The sequence below is a fragment of the Desmodus rotundus genome, chromosome 1, assembly GCF_022682495.2.
Source record: "Desmodus rotundus isolate HL8 chromosome 1, HLdesRot8A.1, whole genome shotgun sequence".
NCBI classification, from domain to species: Eukaryota; Metazoa; Chordata; class Mammalia; order Chiroptera; family Phyllostomidae; genus Desmodus; species Desmodus rotundus.
Window position 1 is genome coordinate 183,691,670 of NC_071387.1, and position 20,573 is coordinate 183,712,242.

Genomic DNA, 20,573 nt, shown 5'->3' on the forward strand with positions numbered 1-20,573 from the left:
ATCCACCCAGTTTTATAATTCAAACCTGTCCAGGTTTTGAATTCAGCAATGGTCTAGGTATTAGAATGCTCTGCCTTGTTAGATGGATTTGGGTCACCCTAAGTTTAAAAGCAGGATCTTGCTCTGCCATCAAGTGCTTGAAAGAGTCAGCCCTGCCTGTGCGTCCTAGTGTGAAAGGACATCAGGGAGAAGGAAACTCTCAGCTCTCAACAGTGAAGGGGAAGAACAGAACAGTGCAATATACAATCGAGGTCAGTAGAGCACAGGGAGAAAAAGCCACAGGTATCGGCCACACGAGGCTTTGGACCCTATTACCGTGGCTTTTAGAAAGAACAGATGGGCCTCCCTCATGTGAGATGTTTTGGCTTCTAATTCAATTCAAGAAGGAATTTCATGCAGATGAGAAACGGAGCACAGGAGCAGAAGGCTGGGAAAACTGGCAAATAGCAATGGAAAGCAGACCCCAAGGACGCAGGACGGTGGGGAGGCGTAACAAGTGACTGTCAAGTGAGGCCACGGCATAGCATAGAGGAGGACGAGACATGCCTCTGGTGTGCACAGGCATGGGGAGAACAAAGCAACAGGGAAGCTGACATCCAGCAGCGCGAGTGCACGCACACACTGCTGGAGGAAGAGACGGGACTCAGCTCCCTTTCAGGGTGGGCTCATGCATCTCAAGGACCGACCCGGGGTACTCAGACTTCTCACAATTTGTCCCCCACCATGAGGGCACTGCCATCCAGCACTCAGTGAAAATTGCCTCCCCCAACCACTGTAATAGTTTCTTTGCCACATTCTTTGTCTCCCTGCAAATTAATCTCTGAAAATAGCCCCAGAAGCATGGCTGGCACATGGCACCTCACCACACAGCCATCTGGGGAAAACTTCCCCTCTTTATTACAGCTCAGTCCTAGCCCACAATGAAGAACCAGATTAAAGACGCCTTCAAGGAGGGAGCAGAGTCTATTTTTATTTAGTCGGGCACTATGCAGAGGCAAGGTTTCCGACAGAAACATCTTCCTGCGAGGACGCATGGAAGGTCGGGGTCCCTTGCCCGGTAAGCTCCTCTGGAGGCTAGCCTGCATTCGAAGAGTTGTAAAGATCTCACCTGATGTTTATTAAATAGAGGCCAGCAGGGCTCCCCTAAGAGAAGTTAGAAATCTATGCACACACACTGCGATAAGTCTTTCGGGTAAGGAGCACACGGGTGGCTCCAGAGGCAATTGCTGGCCACAAAGCAGGCCCGTGGCTCCCGACCCTCGGGCCAGTTTTATAAGTGGCCTCCAGCTGTAGAAAGCTGCCAGTGGTCACTGCCCCTCTGTTACAGGACACAGTATTGCCTAGTGGTTCAAATTATTGTGCAAAAGCCAAAGCTCTATCACTATACAAGCTCAGGAAGAGAGCTTCCGCACTCCACGCCTCAGTCTTCTCATCTGTGGAGTGGAGCGAAGTCAGAGCTGTCCCCTGAGGTGGTTGTAAGGTTTAAATCCCTCCCCACATCAAAAAACAACCCCACTAAGACCCCTGTCTCTGACACATTGTGAAAATGCAATCAATACAGCTACTACTAGACAGTTTATAAGAAATACTAAACTTTCCAGACACAATGAAATTCTCAGTATATTCTCCATGACTGGTTTTTTAGGCAAAAAAGACAACATTGTTTATATTGTCTTGATTCTGGAACCCAGTTATCATACTCTTTCCAACTGGCTGGCTCTATAAGTAGTCTCAATTTGAAAAAGACACTCATATTTTTCAGTCAATAAATTACCTGAGGGCTTTGATGATATTACATGGCCATCCTGTGCCTCCCCCACCCCCCTGACACATACACCCTCACCTACACATGTACACATGTGCATCCCACACTAGAGTACCTATCATTGGGAACTTTCGAGAAAGGCAGCTCCCATACACAAAGGAAGAGCTGACGGTGCTTTCACAGCATTGAGGTAAGAGGATGGTGGTGTCCCTGCCATTCTGCAGAGCTCTGGGTGGGACCAATGAAGAGAAGCATTCAAGGTCCTCTCGACCTGGGGAGAGGCTTGGAGCAGGTATAGAGATCATTCTCTGAAACCCCTGGGTCCAGTTTTCTGTAGGCTAAGTACTACACACTGAATATTTGAGTCTTCCCAAAATTCACATTAAAAATCCTAACCCCCGAAGATGATGGTATTAGGAGGTGGGGCCATTGAGAGGTGTTTTGATCCCTCATGTATGGGATTATTACCCTCATAAAAGAGGCTCCAGAGAGATCCCTAGCGCCTTCCACCGTGTGAGGACACAAAGCGAGAGGCTGGCCATCTGCAACCCAAAAGAGGGCCCTCACCGGAACCCAGCCATGCTGCCACCCTGACCTGGGACTTTTAGCCTCCAGACCAATGAGAAGGTCCCTGTTGTTTATAAGCTACCCAGTCTGCGGTATTTTGTTACTGCAGCCCGAATGGACTAAGATAGGAAGACACTGATTTATGATGACAAACATGCCACATCTCATCTCCCAAGAAAATTTAATCTGCTGACAATTCTTTCCCTGCCTCTCAGATCCCAACTGTCTATAAAGGTACCACCACCCCTCCCCGCCAACCATCACCAGTGGATTTTAACTGTTTACTCTGCATTCCCCAAACACCTGAGTAGGGTGCCCTCAAAAGCATCTCATCAGCAACAACTCAGTATAGTAGAAGTGTTGAATAGACAGATGGGAGCGGCAGAGAGGAGGAGCATGCTTCCTAGGAAAAATAGCACAGTAATCATCAGATATTATCACTGCCGCCACCACCTCCACCGCCATCTTCATGAAGAGGAGCACCAAAGATTTGAACTCTTTCTTTGGCATACTCAAGGTTACAACATGCAAGGTGGTGATTTTTTTTAACCCACTTTCAATTTTTTTATCTAATAAAAATCATAATCCAAGAATTCTAGAGCTGGATTGTCATTAGAGGGTATATGCCACTCAATTTGTAGGTAGAGAAACTTTTTCAAATTAAGATGTGCGGTGTGATTTATCCAAGATTACTAAGATTCAGAGAAAATCCTGGGATTAGAAACAAGCCTCCCCCCCATGTTAGTGTCCCCTGTCTATTGTGTTACATGGCTTTACCACCCAGTCACCCAATGCCCACTTCCTAATTTCACTGGCACTAAACATACACACAGCAATAGTTCTTCCGGCGCAATTATTCCATGCCTTCACTGTCCAGTCACATCTACAAATCGCTGTGAGATGATCCAAGGGTTAGCACTGCTAATGACAAGCTTTTGATTCTAGGTAACTGATTCTGACCTCTGGGACTGCGATCTGACTGTGACGTGTATGTGTCTGCCCATTAAGAGAACATGTTCGTCCTGCTGCTCTGGCTGATGAGACGGTGCTTCCTTTCTTCCTCCTATTTCTCATAAATTCTTCCCGAGACTGATTTATTTTAAGAGTGCTCAAGTTTCTTCACTTATGCAATGAGAAACTATGTGATCTGTCTGCGTATTTAAATAACACAAGTTTCTACAAAATTGTGACCACTTTTAGGTATATGCAATGGGTTTGAGGAACACATGGCCATCTCATGAAAGACTTCAAAAGATTGATCATGATATATTTCAATAAATTCCTGATACTTTTTAAGCATATTTTTTTAGTTTTTGCCAATGAATAATGCATTTCAAATATTCTTAAATGAAATATCAGCATATAAAATATAATTCTTTATTAATAAAAATTTATTCAATAAGTACTTACCTATAATATGTTAATCATAAAGTCGGTTGACTATGCTGATTTGAAAATTTTGAATAAAATTTTGAATTCCAATTTGAAATTGGAATGATCAGATATACAAGCTTCATAGACTCAACATAAATTCAAGGTCTGTTTTTATGTCAGTTGGCTTGTTACATTTTTGTTGCTTTTTTTTTTTATTTGTTTGACTTTGGAGACAAAGAATTGGTAGATATTTTCAAATATTTGTTTAATACATGACTGTGGTCTGCACAAACCCCAAGGAAACAACTGAATGACTTGCTGGACTTTTCCATATTAGAAATATGTAATATTATACATTTCAGTATTCACTTCATCTATCATGATTTTCAGTGATTTAAAAAGTATTTTAAAAGATGAAGTAAAAATAAAATGTTTGTGGAATTTCCTAATCTCCTCATTGGAACCTAAGAATATGACAAAACACAGTGTGGATTCTACTATTCCCAAACCTCTTTCCTCAAACTATTTGGCTCCAAGTACAGCTCCAAGTTCAACTCCAAGTGCATTTTTGCTGTTGGAAAAATTCTAACCTAGCTATCAAGATGAGGGACCTGAAATCTCCCCATACAACTTGACCCATTATCATTTAGGTCAACGACCTATGGAGTTAAAGTTCACAAAAGGAAAGAAAATCTTCTAAAGGGAATAAAACATTGATATAACCAGATGTGGGGTCACTTCCACACTAAAGTAAGACCTATGGTCATCCCCTGCAAGTGGCTGTTGTCTAGAACATTATAGAAGAGGCAACCTCTTTATCTTGTGATTGTGAGCTCACAGAGGAGGGAAAACCCTATCTGTGAGGTTCAAAGGAAAGGCTCCCACCCTTCCCAACGTGAAGAAGTAATGCTTCTGACTCCCTGCCAACAAGGAATGCTAACCAAATGTCTCATGCTGGGTCAGTTTCTCCAGCAGGGCAATGCTTTGAGCAACCCAAAGCATCTAAGTGGTCTCATTAATCTTGGTAACACCCCTAGGTGTAGAGAGGTAGCAAAGAAGAATATTACCATTGTTTAGGGAGAAAGGCCGTGGTACGCAGGGTTAAGAGACTGGATTCTCAGAGTGTAGTAGTTGTACAGCTTAGGGGAGCTACTCTCTGCTTCCATGCCCCCTCTCATTACAGCAGTGCAGAGCAAGGGTTGTACCATGCTCTCAAAGTTCACTTAAATGGCTATAGTAAATAAAAATATGAGCTTTTCTTTCCCTGGTATAGACCTAGTTTTTTTCAATGTTCTGGAATAAAATTTGACATTGCCCGTTCAAATGTAATAACCATATTACTTTTCGGAGTGCTAATATATGATGAGTAATTCACAGATCCAACAGACTGAATAATTCAGATCACAGAGCCATTACATTTGGCAGACACAAACTGACAGTTCTGAAGCCCATTCATCCCTTACTCACTAGACATCTGAGTGCACTTCCTCCCTCTTCACTGGAGTTTATTTCTTATTAACTTAGGTCTGAATAACTCATCCCTGTGTCCCATCACACCCCCCAGAGGCCTATTAGCAACAAATCACTAAGCACAACAATATATTCTCTGAGGGAGCGGTATGGACCTTAATAGATGAAGTTCATTTGTATCCTCATGTAAAGTAATAAAATGCAGCTGGCATTAAAGAAAAGGTTGAGCTATCATGAGCATATTAACTAAATGACTCATTTTATCTAGAGACACTATAAAACTTAACTCTGACCTCCATTAATTATGAAAGACACAGGTGTTTTAAAAATGACATTCTCTTAGAATAACTCAATTGGTCTCTGATGAATATAACTATAAAATCAAAGAAAAATTCCAAGTTCTTATTGAACAGGTAGGTTAGAGGCTTTCTTAAGGAAAAGGAGATAACCAAATAATTAAGACAGATACGCATTTTGCACAAAAAGAAAATGAAGACAGAAAGCAAGTAAATCTCTAAGAAAATGTTTTAAACAATGATGACTTATGTCAAACTTAACACGACGGTTGATCATGAAACAACCTGAAGACAAAACACACACTGTATAAAAACTGTGACCATCGGGGTAAATCTGACAGCCCACATCAACCAAAAAGCTGGTCTCGCTCGTACCTGCCTGTGTCAGCGCCATCTTACCCACTTCTTTTCATTCCCAGATTCTACCTTAAACATTATTGATATCCAACTGGCACAGAATTAGAAATAGTGGCATCTTGCATGATACCCAGATTTTCAATGGCATTGACAGACTTGAAGGTGAAAATATAAGCTTTTAACTTTGCAACTAATGAAAAGTATTATAGTAACTATATCCTTTAAAATACAGTATGATTTTATAAAAATTAATTGTTTAGATGTAAACATTTAATATATCAATCATATCTGTAGCTTTAAAGAACATAAAGATTTACCCTGGCTGGTGTGGCTCAGTGGATTGAGTGCCAGACTGTGAAGCAAAGGGTAGCTGGTCTGATTCCTAGTCAGGGCACATGCCTGCATTCTGGGCCAGGTCCCCAGTAGGGGGCACATGAGAGGCAACCACACACTGATGTTTCTCTCCGTCTCTTTCTCCCTCCCTTTCCCTCTAAAAATAAATAAATAAAAATCTTTCAATACATAAATAGATAAAATCTTTTTTTAAAAAAAGAACATAAAGATTTAATTCCATCATGTAATCAAGTTCCATATTTCACACACCTATCTGTAATTGCTATTCCGAAGACTTTCATTATGCTGGTTGACTCCAAACAACTTCCAGAAGCCTTTGATTTTTTCTGTGGGTATAAACATTTCCAAAATTATCTCTTTTATGTATGTTTTCCACAGTTTGGGGGAGCTTAATTAAATTTTAAAATTACCATACTATTCCAAATATATACCAAAATATTTAAATAGTTGTGTCTCATTTAGATCAAAGCTCTGAATGCTGAATTTTTTTTCCTTAGCTAATATGCTTTTAAAAATGGAGACAAATGTATAATATGGGCATGTTACGAGCTACCTCCTTAGTTCAACTTTTTTGAACCCTTTCCCAAAATAATAAATATATATACTCTGTGCTATAAAATCTTTAAAATAATTTTGATTATTGTTTTTACCATATGTGTTCAGTAATCCCTCTCCCAGAATTGTATTGGCTCATTTCATTCTTTGTCTCATTCCCAAAAAGCCTATTTCAAACCCTTTATAAGTCCTAGTTACCAGAAATAAGTTTCAAAGAATACATCAAAACCAAGATCAAACAGTCTTAATAGCACTCTGGTATGCTTCAATAACAAGATTAAAATTCACCGAATACATGGATAGCCCCTTGGTCTTTGGCCCGTAGAATAAAATAACAAAGATGAATTTTTAGTAGCATGTTACGATTAAGACCAACGCTGTTAGCCAATTACAGAGATATAAAATCAGAAAAACCTTTTCCCATAAGCATCTTTAGGAACAAAGTTATTAATCAATATTGTTAACCACACTGATAATTTAAATGTCACTATGCTCTAAATGCCACTTGCAAATCTCTAAGTGCTTTGAGGATTACAGATGGTGACTTATTGCTCTAAATTTAACTGGTGACTTCTGCTTTTCCGTATGTCCATTGGGTATTCAATTCATTCCTTTCCATTTTTCAGTTAATAGAGATCATTTTTCATTTAAAAAAAAAAGAGAATTATCCTATAATTCTTTTAACTTCTGTTTTCCTAGAAATACTGCTCAAATTATTGCCATATGCAATTATCTTGCTGGGTTATCTTCAGAACTAGTGAAATCTAAGGGTTTCCTTTAAATGTTTCTTCAAATAAAGAGTTACAGCTCATCTCCCATGTGCTCATACCCCTGCTAATGCTATCACAAGCCACACTTCCAAATCTCACTGACTCAGTCAAATCTCCCCTTTGGCCTTTGCCCTCAGCCCTCCATTCTATTTGCCCCCAATCACTGTCAAAACCAGCTTTGAAATAGGTCTCAAATCTGACTTCTCTCCATTTCCACTATCACTAAGTTTAAGTTCTCTCTACTGCCACCTGATCCACAACCCCCTCAACTGCTGTCCCTACCTCCAAATTCTCCAAACTCTAGCACATTCTGTACATAATATGTCACAAGCACCCTCCTAATGTAAATCTGAGCGTGTAATAGGCAGGCTTAGATGTCTCCTGAACAACTGATGAGCCTGGGAGAGGTTCTCACATCTGCCAGACCAGCGCATCCTCAAGAGCTCATTAGAGAGAGCAGGCTGATGCCTCTGGGGGGGTGGGTTGGGGAGTTGGCAGGGGGAGGGGTATGGAGCAAAAAAGGAAAAAAGAGAAAGAACTCATGGATACAAAGAACAGCATGGTAATTGTGGAAGGGAAGGGGGGTGGATGGAGGTGCAAGAGGGCATGGGGTGATAAACGGTAATGGAAAAATACAATAAAATTTAAAAAGGAAAAATAAATAAATAAAAACAGAAAGCTTGTGAAAACAAAGATTCCAACATTACTTCCAGAAAGTCTAATTCAAATGACCTGAAGAGAAGCCTGGGTATCTGCTTTCTTGAAAGGCCTGTCAGATAACTCTCATGATTGCTGGAATCGAAATCACGGGGTGGAGGAAAAGTCCAAGCTCCTCCACAACCTGACCTCATCTTAAGTTCTGGCCTCACCTACAACAAGTTCCCTCTCAGCCACCAAAAGGTTCAGTCAAGTCACACCATGATCTGGTACTTTCCATGTGGTGCGGTCCTTCTGGCAGGGAGACATTTCCAGACCCCTAATACATCTCCCAGGCCCAACTGGTCGAGCCCTTCTGAGTGCACCTTCTTCACCCCCAAGGCCCTTCATGCTCCTTTACTCTTGAAGTTTCCAGGGCCCTAAACTCAGGCCTCCCTGGGGGAATTTAACTGCTTGTGTTGACCCACCCACGAGTCCCGGAGTCAGCAAGCATTTTCTTTAAGGGTCTGAGAGCAAAGACTTCACTTTGTGGTCTCACTGGCAAGTACTCAGTTGTGCAGCTAAAGCTCTAAAGCAGCCATAGGTAACATATAAATAAATGGGTGTGGCTGTGTTCCAATAAAACTTTATTTACAAAAACAGGAGGCCAACTTGGGCCTTTGCTTGACAACCCTTACACTAGGCTATAAAGTTTTCATCTTTGTTTTCCCAATGCCTGAGATACTTCCTGACATACAGTAGCTCAATAAATATTTGATGAATGAAGAGTCATGAAAGAGTAACAACCGAACTAATAAATTCTGATGGGCCCCACGTGGGACCGGCAAGGAGAAAAGCTCTCAGCATTCAAACACTGTATCGCACACACACACTCAAAGTAAAGAGGCTGGTTCATTTTTATCACACTCCTTTGTTGCCTCATTCTTGTAATTTGGAAAACAGACAACTATATATATATATGTATATAATTTCTAACTAAATAAATAACTACACTGCTCGGCTTATCTGCTTTCCTGCTAAAACAGGGAAGAAAGTACAGAAATTATTTTGTTTTTCACAACAGCCAAAGGAACACATGGTAGGAGTATTTCCCACAAGAGTGTCTGTAGACCACATGTTTGTTAAAATCTCACACCCCAGGACCCCCATCCAGCCACTGAACCAGAGGGGATGGGAGTAGGGAGCAGAGAAAGCTGAATTTTGAATAAACACTCCTGGTGATATTTAGGTACACTGATGTTTAGCAAATATTGCACAAAATTTAACAAAGCCAACAGACAAAGAACAGCCTTTTTAAACACAGATTAGGTCAGTTAATCAAATAAGCATATTAGAAGAAAGAGGAGAATGAGTGGAAGGAAGAGGAAGATAAGCAGAGAGAATCTTAAGAGAGGAACACACATAGGAATTCAGTGCCAACACGGAGAAGGACAGAGAGAAGAAAATATTTAAACCACAAAGTATAGGTTTAAAACAAATCCAGGTGGGTAGGGGTGAAAATGAAGAGCAAGAATGAAAAGCACTGCCCTTCCTTTCATCACCAGCTGCTTCTCCTAAGTTGTAATTAATGTAAATACAATATAAACATCACCATTACCTGGGATTTCTTTGCACAATGGGGTTCTGCTGCTTTTTGGATTCACTCCTAATTGCTGATTTCATTCCACACAGCAGGAGTTACCTTTAATGCACAAACTTGACTAAAATATAGACCTTTGAAAGTAGAAGTTGTGGCTACTAGAGGCAGAAATCTCATAGAAATCTCCAGTTTCCTTTTAATTACATGCCACTTCCAACAGATTAGTTCTAAAGTAAAACTTTAAAATGAAAATAGGAATTATAGCCACAAAAAGGAGAAACTTATATTAGTCAACTTTTTTAAATGACTTTTCTATGAATCTAAAATTTAGCTTCCTTTGTTTAGAACCAATGACAAAATCATTTTGAAAAAAGGAAATCATTCCAATTAAACAGAAGCCTGCCCATTCATTTCATGTGATCTTATGGGAATAGACGCTTTGAATACTTAAAGTAAATGCAGCCCCAACACAACAGAAGTAATTTATCTTTCCTTTTTATCTTTCGTTTTGTAGATTTAAACCATGAGCAAAACAAATGGTTCAAAAAATACACTAACATTTTTCAAAACGAGTTGGTTGTGACTGTTACAAACACCAAGCTCTGCCTCGGAAGCACTCGGGTTTTAGTTTTAGGCAGTAAGCATACTGACTATAAAGCCATACTATGTATTGTACAAACACGTGTAGAGAAATACTTCCTATAAATGGAAAGGATCCGCTAATTACAATGGCAAGCTCCATGCGAGGCGCACAGTGGGCTGGCGCTCACTTCAGGTCAGGTGTGTGAGGAAACTCAGGCATCCCCATGACCCTATTTCTTGATTTCCTTATAATGTTCCCATTTTGTGATGCAATTTTAGTAGAATTAAAATTTTAAATTTCCAAGGACAAAAATCATTATATTTGTTGTCAAGTACGATGATTACCTGACCCAAATACTGGGTCTACGGGCTTCCATTCTACCACTTCCATCATGAGCAAGTGGCCAGGCCTCCTGGACTCACAGGGAGATCGTGTGAGAGCTTAGGGGTGAGTGTTCTCACTGTGCCCTTCAATTTAGGTGCTTCTATGACACTGACCTTGTCAGAGAAGCGTGAGACCATCAGAAATCAAGTTATAGGAAGAAAAGAACTGCAAAATCGAAAATCAAAGCTGAAATCAACTCCTCTTATGTTTGATGAGAATCTCTTTTCCTTGATGATGTATAGCTTTATGCTTTATAAAAATATGGCTAATTTGTAAATGCCCTGCACCTGGTGCAGACCAAGTCAGGCACCAGTTGGACTAACATTTAAATTTGGCACAGAATCACTTATCATCCTTACAATGAACCAAAGGCATTAAAGACCATCAGATTCATTTGGAGAATTAAAATGTAATCACCCTTCCTTACATGTGTTGTTACAACCCTAAATGCAGGAAACTTACACTTGGGCCTACTTTGTGGTTATTACTATCATTACATTCATAACTATCTACCCAACTATCTCTAAACCACAAATACTCTTTCATTCTGGAATATATATTATATTATGATATGTTACGATGTTATGTTATGTTATGTTATATTATATATAATGAGAACTGCTTTAAGTAGGTTTTTGGACAAAAATATGAAAATCATTCATAAAATATTATCCCAATAGTATAAACCAATAGAAGTCAAATACTGTAGGGAAAAAACTAAAAAGGTTAACTGTAATTATTTCTGAATTGTGTTTTTTCTTTATGCTTTACTATATTTTCCATATTTTCTAGAATGACAATGTCTGAGTCTCATCACTGAAAACACCCACCAACATTATTAATTTTTAAAGAGGCTTGGGTAAAACAGAATATGAACGTCAATGCTTTAAAAATATTATGAAGGATAATGTACTCCTTGAAAATTGGAAATATAGGGCTTTGTCCAGAAACTATATAAATTCAGATGCAAGGACCTTCTGGCACTACGCAACCCCAATCACCCATGGAAAGGTTTTTCTTTGGCGGCACAATGAACTTCTTTTTACAAAGAGCACAAAGAATTTTGAACTGAATTCAATTTCAGAAACATAAAGTATCACTGGAATAAAGTGAAACCATCCAGTAAATGACTTTACAATGCCTACAGCTAATATGAAAAAAAGACTCATTTTTTTCTACCAATCATATATTTAAACCATTACAGATTTCTAAAATATACACTTGCTATCTAAACTTTTTTGCTAGGTTGAGCCCTCCCAAACAGGAACCTGAGGGCTGGGTTATTTTTAAAGTTTTATAACTGGCTCACACTCCCTCTCAAACATTCTGAGCCTAATCCAACCAAGTTTTCCAGGTAAATTTCCTATTCTTACTCAGTGATATCTGCCGAAATATATGTGCACATATATGCCCAAACTCATAGATACCCACAGAGCCCCCTACCACTGAGGCTTATACTGGGTGCCTGCTACTGTGACAGTCACTTTTCAGGGATTATGTCATTTAATCCTCACAACAGCTGAAAGGAATAGAAATAGTTGTATCACTTTTAAAGATGAGAAAGTTACACTGAAATGGGCTCAAGGTCATGCAAGCAAGTCCATCTATCTTTTCTTTTGTTTATTGACTGTCTGTACTAGACACTCATGTTCTGTACTAGAATAGAAAATACAGCCCATGTTCTAGGATTGCTTATCTGAAATGCAAGTTTAACTGCATATCCTGGACTTTCATGTGCTAAATCTGGAGATCCTGTCGCTCCTGGTCACCATGCCATGGAGCACGCTAGGTCGACTCAGTGGCTAGCCAGTCCCTCTCGGCATGGCTGGGCTGGGACTGGGGTGAGATGAGGTAGATGGAGGCTTCCAGGAACACTGAGGTGGAGATTTCAAGGACACTGGGAGGAAGACCTCCAGGAACATTGGCATAAAGATCTGCAGGGATGTTGGGATGGAAACCTCCAGAGACACTGAGATGGAAACCTCCAGGGCCACTAGGATGGAGACCTTCAGGGACGAGTGTCCCCTGGGAATAAAGCCAAGCACTGTCTCCAGACAAGAGGGACCATGAGATGTCTCTTCTAAGCCCCATTTTGCTCCATGGCTTCTCACATTCATTAGGAGACTGTGCACCATTGACCAAAGGCCAGCCACCAGCAGTGTATGCACATGTGAGGCGCTGTCTGCTCCACCTCCAGAAACAATGGAGAGTCTTTTGAGTCAAAGTCACAAGCAAATCTTATCCAAAGTTCTTTAGAGTTGAATGAGGGATTTTGGAGCCAGCTACACCAGTCAGGGTCATATTTGCCCCTGCTGTCCCAGGAGCGGGCCTGTTTCCTCCTTGGCTAAGGGAAAGAGTTCATCTTCCCTAAGGGTTAGGTTAGGTATTTAGAGACTGCCACTCCTTTGGGTCCTTGCCCAACTGTAGGTATCTGGAATGAATCTGCTACAACTCCTACCCGCTTTCCCTGAAGTTTCCTCCAGTTGCAGAGGGCTGCATATACAAATCAAATCCTGGAAATACAAATACTGAGACAACAGCCACCTCGGAGTTTTTACCAGGAGGAGAAAGGGCTATATTCTAGAGAAACAAAGACAAGACAGACACATCCTCTCTACCATTTGGTAAGTCACTATATGAAAATGGGGGGTGGAGGAAGGACACTGGGCAAGACCTAACACATTAAGTACACTAATAAAGGTACATGGCAGGTGTCATCCAACAGGAATTCTCATAAGACTACACAGAGCAGGGAATGTAGCAGCTCAGGCCAAATGGCGGAGCCTTGAGCTAGATCCTTACCACAAGTTCGCCGAGTAGATATTTGGGGTGGGATGGGTGAGAAGCTAATATTCCAGAAAAGTTAAAAGGTTACCAAATCCCAAAGGCAAGAAAGAGAATGGTTTACTCTGTGGGTAACATAAATAATTCCACATGCCTGGACTGCGTGAGAATGGAAACGGTGAATCTGTAAGAGATGTGGGACCACAAGGCAAAGGGGCTGGTGGACCACATCAGAAAGCCAGCGTTTACCCAATGGCAGCTACTGAAAGTGGATATCTAAAGTGGTATTAGATGGATACCCAAAGGCTCCTTAAGATCTGACAGCAAAAGCAATAACCCTAGAAAACTTTCAATGTCTGTCTCGAATGCCCAGAACCTAAGCCATATTTAGCTTCACTCAGGTCTATGTGGAAACTGTATAACCTCTCTCCTAAGAAAGGTATGTTTTATAATCTAGTAAATTTGGATAAAAGAGATGTGAGCATTCCACTGCCCAAAGTGCTTTGCTTGGTTGACAGAAGGGTCCAAATCTGCAAATTACGTCTTTCTTCTAGTTCCATGCCTTTTTTCCTAAGAGATGGATATAAAGTGCTTTTATACATCACCCTCAAAATGCACTGGCAGGATAGATCATTTGAAGGCGGGGATTATGCATGTTTTCTGAGGAAGTCATGGGAAATACAAGGGAAAAACTCAAGATCTGTGCTGACGGTGTTCCAGTGGCCTTAGTGTCAAACTGGAATGTCAAATGTTGGCCTGGATACAGGAACATGTGCACCTTAAGAGATATAAACAGTAACAACTTCCTTGAATTCTCGATTGGCTGGGTAGTGGCCTAATCATCATCACAGAGAGGTAACATGGGCCAGAATGAGCACAATGGTCCCTTGATCTCCAGAATTTTACTGAGGAATTTGGTGAGAAGTTACAAACATGATTTCTGGAGTATGACTGCCTGGGTTGGAAATGTGGGTCCATCTTTATTAGGTACAATAAACATGTCCCAGGGCCGTGTATTTATCCACTTCCTGCCTCAATTTCCTTTGCTCTAAAATAGGGATATTGACAATACCTACCTCTCAGGATTCATGGAAGGGAAAAGGGAGTGAATTCATGTTAGAACAGTTCCTGGCACGTGGGGAGGGCCCAATAAATGCATGCTGTAAAAAGCAGTAGGCATCCTACTATTAGTGGCATACTTTATGACACTCACGCTGTATTTCACTCTTAGAAGAATTATTACTGAGCACTCGTCAATTATGGAAGAGCAGACCACGTGTAAATGCACAGATGCAAAATGAAGTCCAAAAATATCTGCAGTGGCAAAACATAAGATCTCTCACCTTGCTCCTACAACAAGTTCTTTCTGTCCTGGGTCAAATGTTAACTGCGAGAAATCCACAGCATTCTTCGCTCTGAACTCCCGTAACCAGGGGCCAATTTCTAAACAGGAAAAATAAATAAATGAAAAGATAAAAATGAATGATTTTTTTTAGGGACCACAGAGAATACACTTCAGGTAGCAAACATTACATTTCAGAGAGGATTTAAAGGTCCCCCTAGGTGACTGTTGAGGGGCCACTGGAGGTTTCCATCAGGATGTCCCATAATCCACACTGAGAATGTGTTAAGCACAAAAGACAGCCACCCAATAAAAAACAAGCAAGGCACCCATGCTTGGTTGTGATTTATAAGCCAGATGTGCATTTTCCCATTGGCCCTGGGCTGGGCAGAAAACAACACATCATTCACAGAAAAGACCATTTCCTGTGAACTTGACAGGAAAGAGCTGAAGACTTGGGGAAAAAAGCCCTCTGTCAGAACAAGGACAAACACAGGAGCACCATTTGCCTTCTTTCAAAGAAGATGTCCCATATCCCATCCTTTGGGTTTCTGATTTGACCTCATGATTAAACTTGTCCTTCCTAGATGCGAAATCCAGAATTACTTCTATGTCTCATTTGCATTTTTTAAGGGAAATTAAGAAAGAGCTACTCTTTAGAGAGGTTTGTTTTTTTTACAAGCACTATTAAATGGCCTCCAACCTAGAGTCCTATTCTTATTTCTTATAAAATGACAGTATGCATAGAGAACTGTAATGCTGCTTCTTAAACCTCTTTCGTACAATTCATTAGCTCATTTCTGACACTGAAAAAATATTCAGTGATTCTCACCTTACAATCAGCCCTGACAATCAACCCTGTTGTCAGACCATCTCTTTCTCTCAGATTTAAAACTGTCGGTGATATCACACTGAACAGGCGCATGACAACTGTCAACTCAACAAAGGTACTGGTTTGGGGGGGAAATGTGTATCACAGGGATAATCTCTTTCAACAAAAGCAGATGCTAAAAACAGATCTAATATGAAATTATATCCATGTCCTATAAAAATGCATTTGTTGATGTCGTTGAGATGGATTATTTTCTTTATTTTTGCTTCTTTTTGAGAGAGAGAGAGAGAGAGAGAAACATCAATTTGTTGTTCCACTATTTGTGCATTCTTTGGTTGAGTCTTGTATGTATCCTGACTGGGGATCGAACCCACAACCTTGGTATATCAGGACAACACTCTAACCAACTGAGTTATGCAGCCAGAGTGGATTATTTTCAAGCAATAACTTTGTGTAACAAATATGGCATTTCTCTACTGTCAGTTATTGAGGAAAAAATGACATGAACTGAAAGTTCTAGTCTGCTTAAGGAAAACAAAGGTTGAGTTATACAGAGAATGGTATTTATTTGGTTTTTGAAATTTTCATGTGTATGGTATCTTGATTGTTTTTAGTGATTTATATAAATTTTTTCACCTTATAGGCAAGTCAATTGAAACAAAATACTTATTGATAGCCAAGCACGTAAAAAGCAATGGAGCTATAAAAAGTTATTAATAAATGGTCCTTCCGAGAGTTTAATAATTCAGTTAGAGAACTAGCACTAATATCTTCTTTAAACACAGTATTTATAAATACAGGTATTTATAAGTGTTTATACAGTTACAGAAAGTATTACACACACACAGAAAGTACGATGATTTGAGTCTTAGGTAAAATGAAAGGAAAGATTTGAATTAACTCATTTCCCATGCATTTATCTTTCTATTCATTGAGAAGAATTGAAACAGAGTGACCAACAGGAACCAGAACAAAGATACATATTTCAGGGTTTAAAATGTACACTGCGCAGAGAACTGTACTTGAACAATAAAATTCAAAAATAAATACATAAATACATAAATAAAACCTATACTGAGAAATGATTAAACCACTTCCTAAAATACCAAGATAATAAAAGGAGCCATGTGGAGAAGGGAAAATGAAGCACATAGTTCTGCCAATATAGTTCAATTTTCCTTATTTATATTGCTAATGAGCTTCCCCATTAGAACTCTATATTTTTATGGTTCACACTACATACTAGCCGGGTAACCTGCACGTTCTCTCCTTTTTTGACTTTTGTGTGCATTCCTCCACCAGGTCTGCCCAGCTCAACTGTGCACATCACAGGGCTTTCCATCCCACTGGATCCCACCAGGGCCTCGGGGCAAAGTTCCTGCACCAACCCATCTGTCTAACTGAAAATATGCCTGCAGCAATACTACCATCTCAACTGTTTCTATGAGATCAGAACGTCATGCTCCATCTTTTTTTGATAATCAGTCCCTGGCTTCAATCCTATCTCTTCCCTTGTCTTTAATCCACTCCCTAAATCATCTCTTCTACCCTCTAATTAATATCCAACGTTATAAAGCCCCTTCCCCTTTGCTATAAGAATATGCATATCCTCCCATTAAAAAAATTAAAAACTTTTTAATTATATTCTTTTAATTAGAGATTAATTAGATTTTAATTAGAGAGGTTACTAGAGTTTCAAACACCAAACAAAATACATAATATACTCTCAAGCATAGCATGTAGGAAAGGGCTACATGCTCAGTTTTACCTGTAAATTTTACCAACTCCTTAAAAATATATAATTCCAATCTTATACAAATTATTTCAGAGACTAGGCAAAGAGGTAAAGCTTTCCTTCTCTCTGCAGTTTTGAGGCTATTATGATATTGATAATTTTGATATTAAGGCTAGACAGGGACATTATGGGGAAGAGAAATCATAGCCATCTCATTTAAGAACACAGCTGAAACACTCTTAAGGAAATAGCTGTATTAGCATATCACACACACACACGCACACAATTTCACATGGGATAGGTGTAATCCAGAAAAACAAGGACGGCTCAGAAAAGCTGAGCATCAGAAAATCTATTGGTAGAATTCACCACCACAATTACACAGTTCAATAGTACCATGAAGATTTATTGATCCTGCCTTCTAAGGAATCAGAAAATGAACAGTTACAGACTCATAAGAATAGCCAGGAGAGTACAGAGTCAGGAGAGGGGAGAGCACCAGGGCAGGTGGTGGTGAATACGCTCAGCAGAGGCCAAAGAAAGGTTGGGGAGAGTGAGCTGATCAGAGGAAAAGACACAGAACTTGGTAAATTAGGGAGATATAATTTTCAATAACATTCACTTTCTTAATACATGCTCATTTCCCCCAGATAATGGGTTCATTCACCTTTTCTTTCTATCCCTCTGTTCTGATGTTACTGAAAGACCCATATGATGGAATGGAACTTAAATATGGTAGCCAATATGACCCTTGTTTGGAAATTAAATAGTAACGTAAAACCTATACATTTGAATTGAATACTTTGTAGATAATTTTTAATAATTCATAGTAACCATCCTAGCTAATCCATTTATCACACAAACATAACTGTTAATATATGGACTCTGACAATGACTTTCTATTGCAAAATTAGCTGCAATTAATCATATTGCCTTCTCTTACTACTATATAAACACCAACATGATTTTTTAGTCAAGTCTATCAAAAGCGTAGTGATTCAATTTTTAAAAGAACCCAGTGTCACAGCTTCAAGAAAAATACTTTTATAACCATGCATCCAGTATTAATAAATTTGGTCCAAATAATTGGCATCTATAAACTAGAGACTGGCTTAACAGATTCAAGTTAGTTACCCCCCCAACCCCCAAAATATGAAAGCAAGAGGAGTGAAAGGTGCTATTTTTTTTTAAAAGCAAACACTCTAACGCTATCCAAGGTAAGGAGGGTTGCAAGCCAAGAAAACCTTTTAGAGCCTGATAAGATCACAGGAGATTCTGCTGATGAAGAACAGCACCTGCCGGAAAGTTGACAGCCTCTCCGAAAACCAGACTGATGGCTCTTCGGGGCTGCAGCCCTGACCCACGGGAAGGCTGACCTGTGGGCAGACGCTAAGTGAGAAACCTCTCTGGGAGAATAAAGGTGGCTACACGTGCCCTGAGTTTTATTCTTTTCTCCTTCAAACTCCAGTCAATGAAGGAATCAAGAAAATAGGCTGGCAAAACTTCTTGGGGAAAATGAGACCCATTTTGGAAACTGAGTCACAAGCTAAACTAGGAGGGGCCAGGGGATAGTGGGAAAAGTCACAGAAGCACAGGTAATAACAAAGCATATAAAAATATAAGCGCAAATCAAGGCTTACTATTTCCAAAACTCATGAAGTTATATTTTGATTTAATCTACATCTAATACTGCACATGGTGATAATAGCAATGCTGACAACATGATTATAGGTAAAGCAGCTAACAAAAATAGATAACATTTAAACAGTGCATGCCAGCAGCTACATGCCACTCTATGTAATTTACACATTTTAATTCCTACATTTCTCACACCCACCCTATTATAGGGTAAGCAGGTGAGGAAACCAAGTCTCATTGAGGTCAACGGCTAGAAAGATTCAGCTCCTGACTTTGGAGCTGGTGTTTTTAGCCACTATGCTCTACACTTAAATTGAAGTAAATCAGAAGTATACCTTACTATGTGACAGATTTTTTTTTTAATTTTAAAATCAGTTTATTGATTTTAGAGAGAGAGGAAGGGAAAGAGAAACATCTATGTGAGAAAGAAATGACATCACATTCATGCCCCAAGTGAGGATCGAACCTGCGACTTCAGTATGTGCCCTGACCAGGAATCGAACCCCCAATCTTTTGGTGTATGGGATAATGCTCCAGCCAACTGAGCCACATGGGTGAGGACCCTGTGTGCCACATTTTAAAAGTAACAGGAAGAAAGAAAAATCTACAAACTCTTCATTTGGAAAGGCAGTTTATTCTCACTGATACACTCCTATATTGTTTCATAAAAATTGCCACCCATAGTTGGGTTTTCAACTACGGACTACAGAAGGCACTGTCTCCCACAGGCAGCTACCATGTCGACCTGTAAATATAACATGTATTGTTTTTACTGTTATTATTAATAACAATAATCTACACGTCAGTTAAGCTCTGTAACAAAAAGCATTTACCATTTTCACTCGTAAGGTTTTATGATCCAAGAAGGGTCTTTACGTATGTAAGGGGGAAGACAATGTCAATACCCATCACTGATCTGCTTTATTGGAGGGAAGAACATTCTGGAACGAGAAGGAGGGGATAAGAAGGGGAAGGAGCAATGGCTGGATTTCTAAGCAGTCTGAGCCACTCAGCTGTGATATGGGGGAACAGGACACTGTTCTGAAAATGCATGAGCTGGGTTCTCACCTTCTCCAGAGGGCATTTCTGTTGCGGGGCCTGGTGGGGCCTGGCGGGCAGGAGGAGAAATGCAGGGTGTACTCTCAGCTAGGCATTCTGGAAATTCTCCTTGCCTGCCCTTTCCCCAAGTTGTGAAAGGAACCATCCCATCTCAAAGATACCTATTACTCTTTAATGTTGGCATGCTTCTCCCTTCTATGGATTTCATTTTCGGCTTCAGTGCATTACATAAACCACCATTCGACCTAAAAATATGAGCTAAAAATATGATTGAAAACCAAAGGAGTGTAATTTTAAAAAGCCCTAAGAAGAAGAATAGTGTGGTGGGACTACTGGTTTACCACACCGCCACCGGACTGCTACCCTTTTCTTCCTCTTCCTTGTGCTCCACCCCCCATCCCATCTGCTTTTCCAGGCCTGTTCCTCCAACTGTCACTCACAGCAAGTCCCTGGCACTTCTGGCAAGAGGTCG

The 20,573-nt window shown here is 40.0% G+C and overlaps 1 protein-coding gene across 6 annotated transcripts in view; it reads right to left on the bottom strand.

Annotated features, from left to right (window-relative positions):
* The window catches only part of SEMA5A (semaphorin 5A), a 451,159-nt gene that overhangs the window by 240,565 nt on the left and 190,021 nt on the right, over positions 1 to 20,573 (bottom strand). For all 6 annotated transcript variants that reach the window (XM_053913864.2, XM_024578532.4, XM_053913861.2 and 3 more), the window contains one exon: positions 14,839 to 14,938. In XM_053913864.2, coding sequence (XP_053769839.1) covers positions 14,839 to 14,938 — 100 coding nt within the window. The remainder of the gene's footprint in view (positions 1 to 14,838; positions 14,939 to 20,573) is intronic.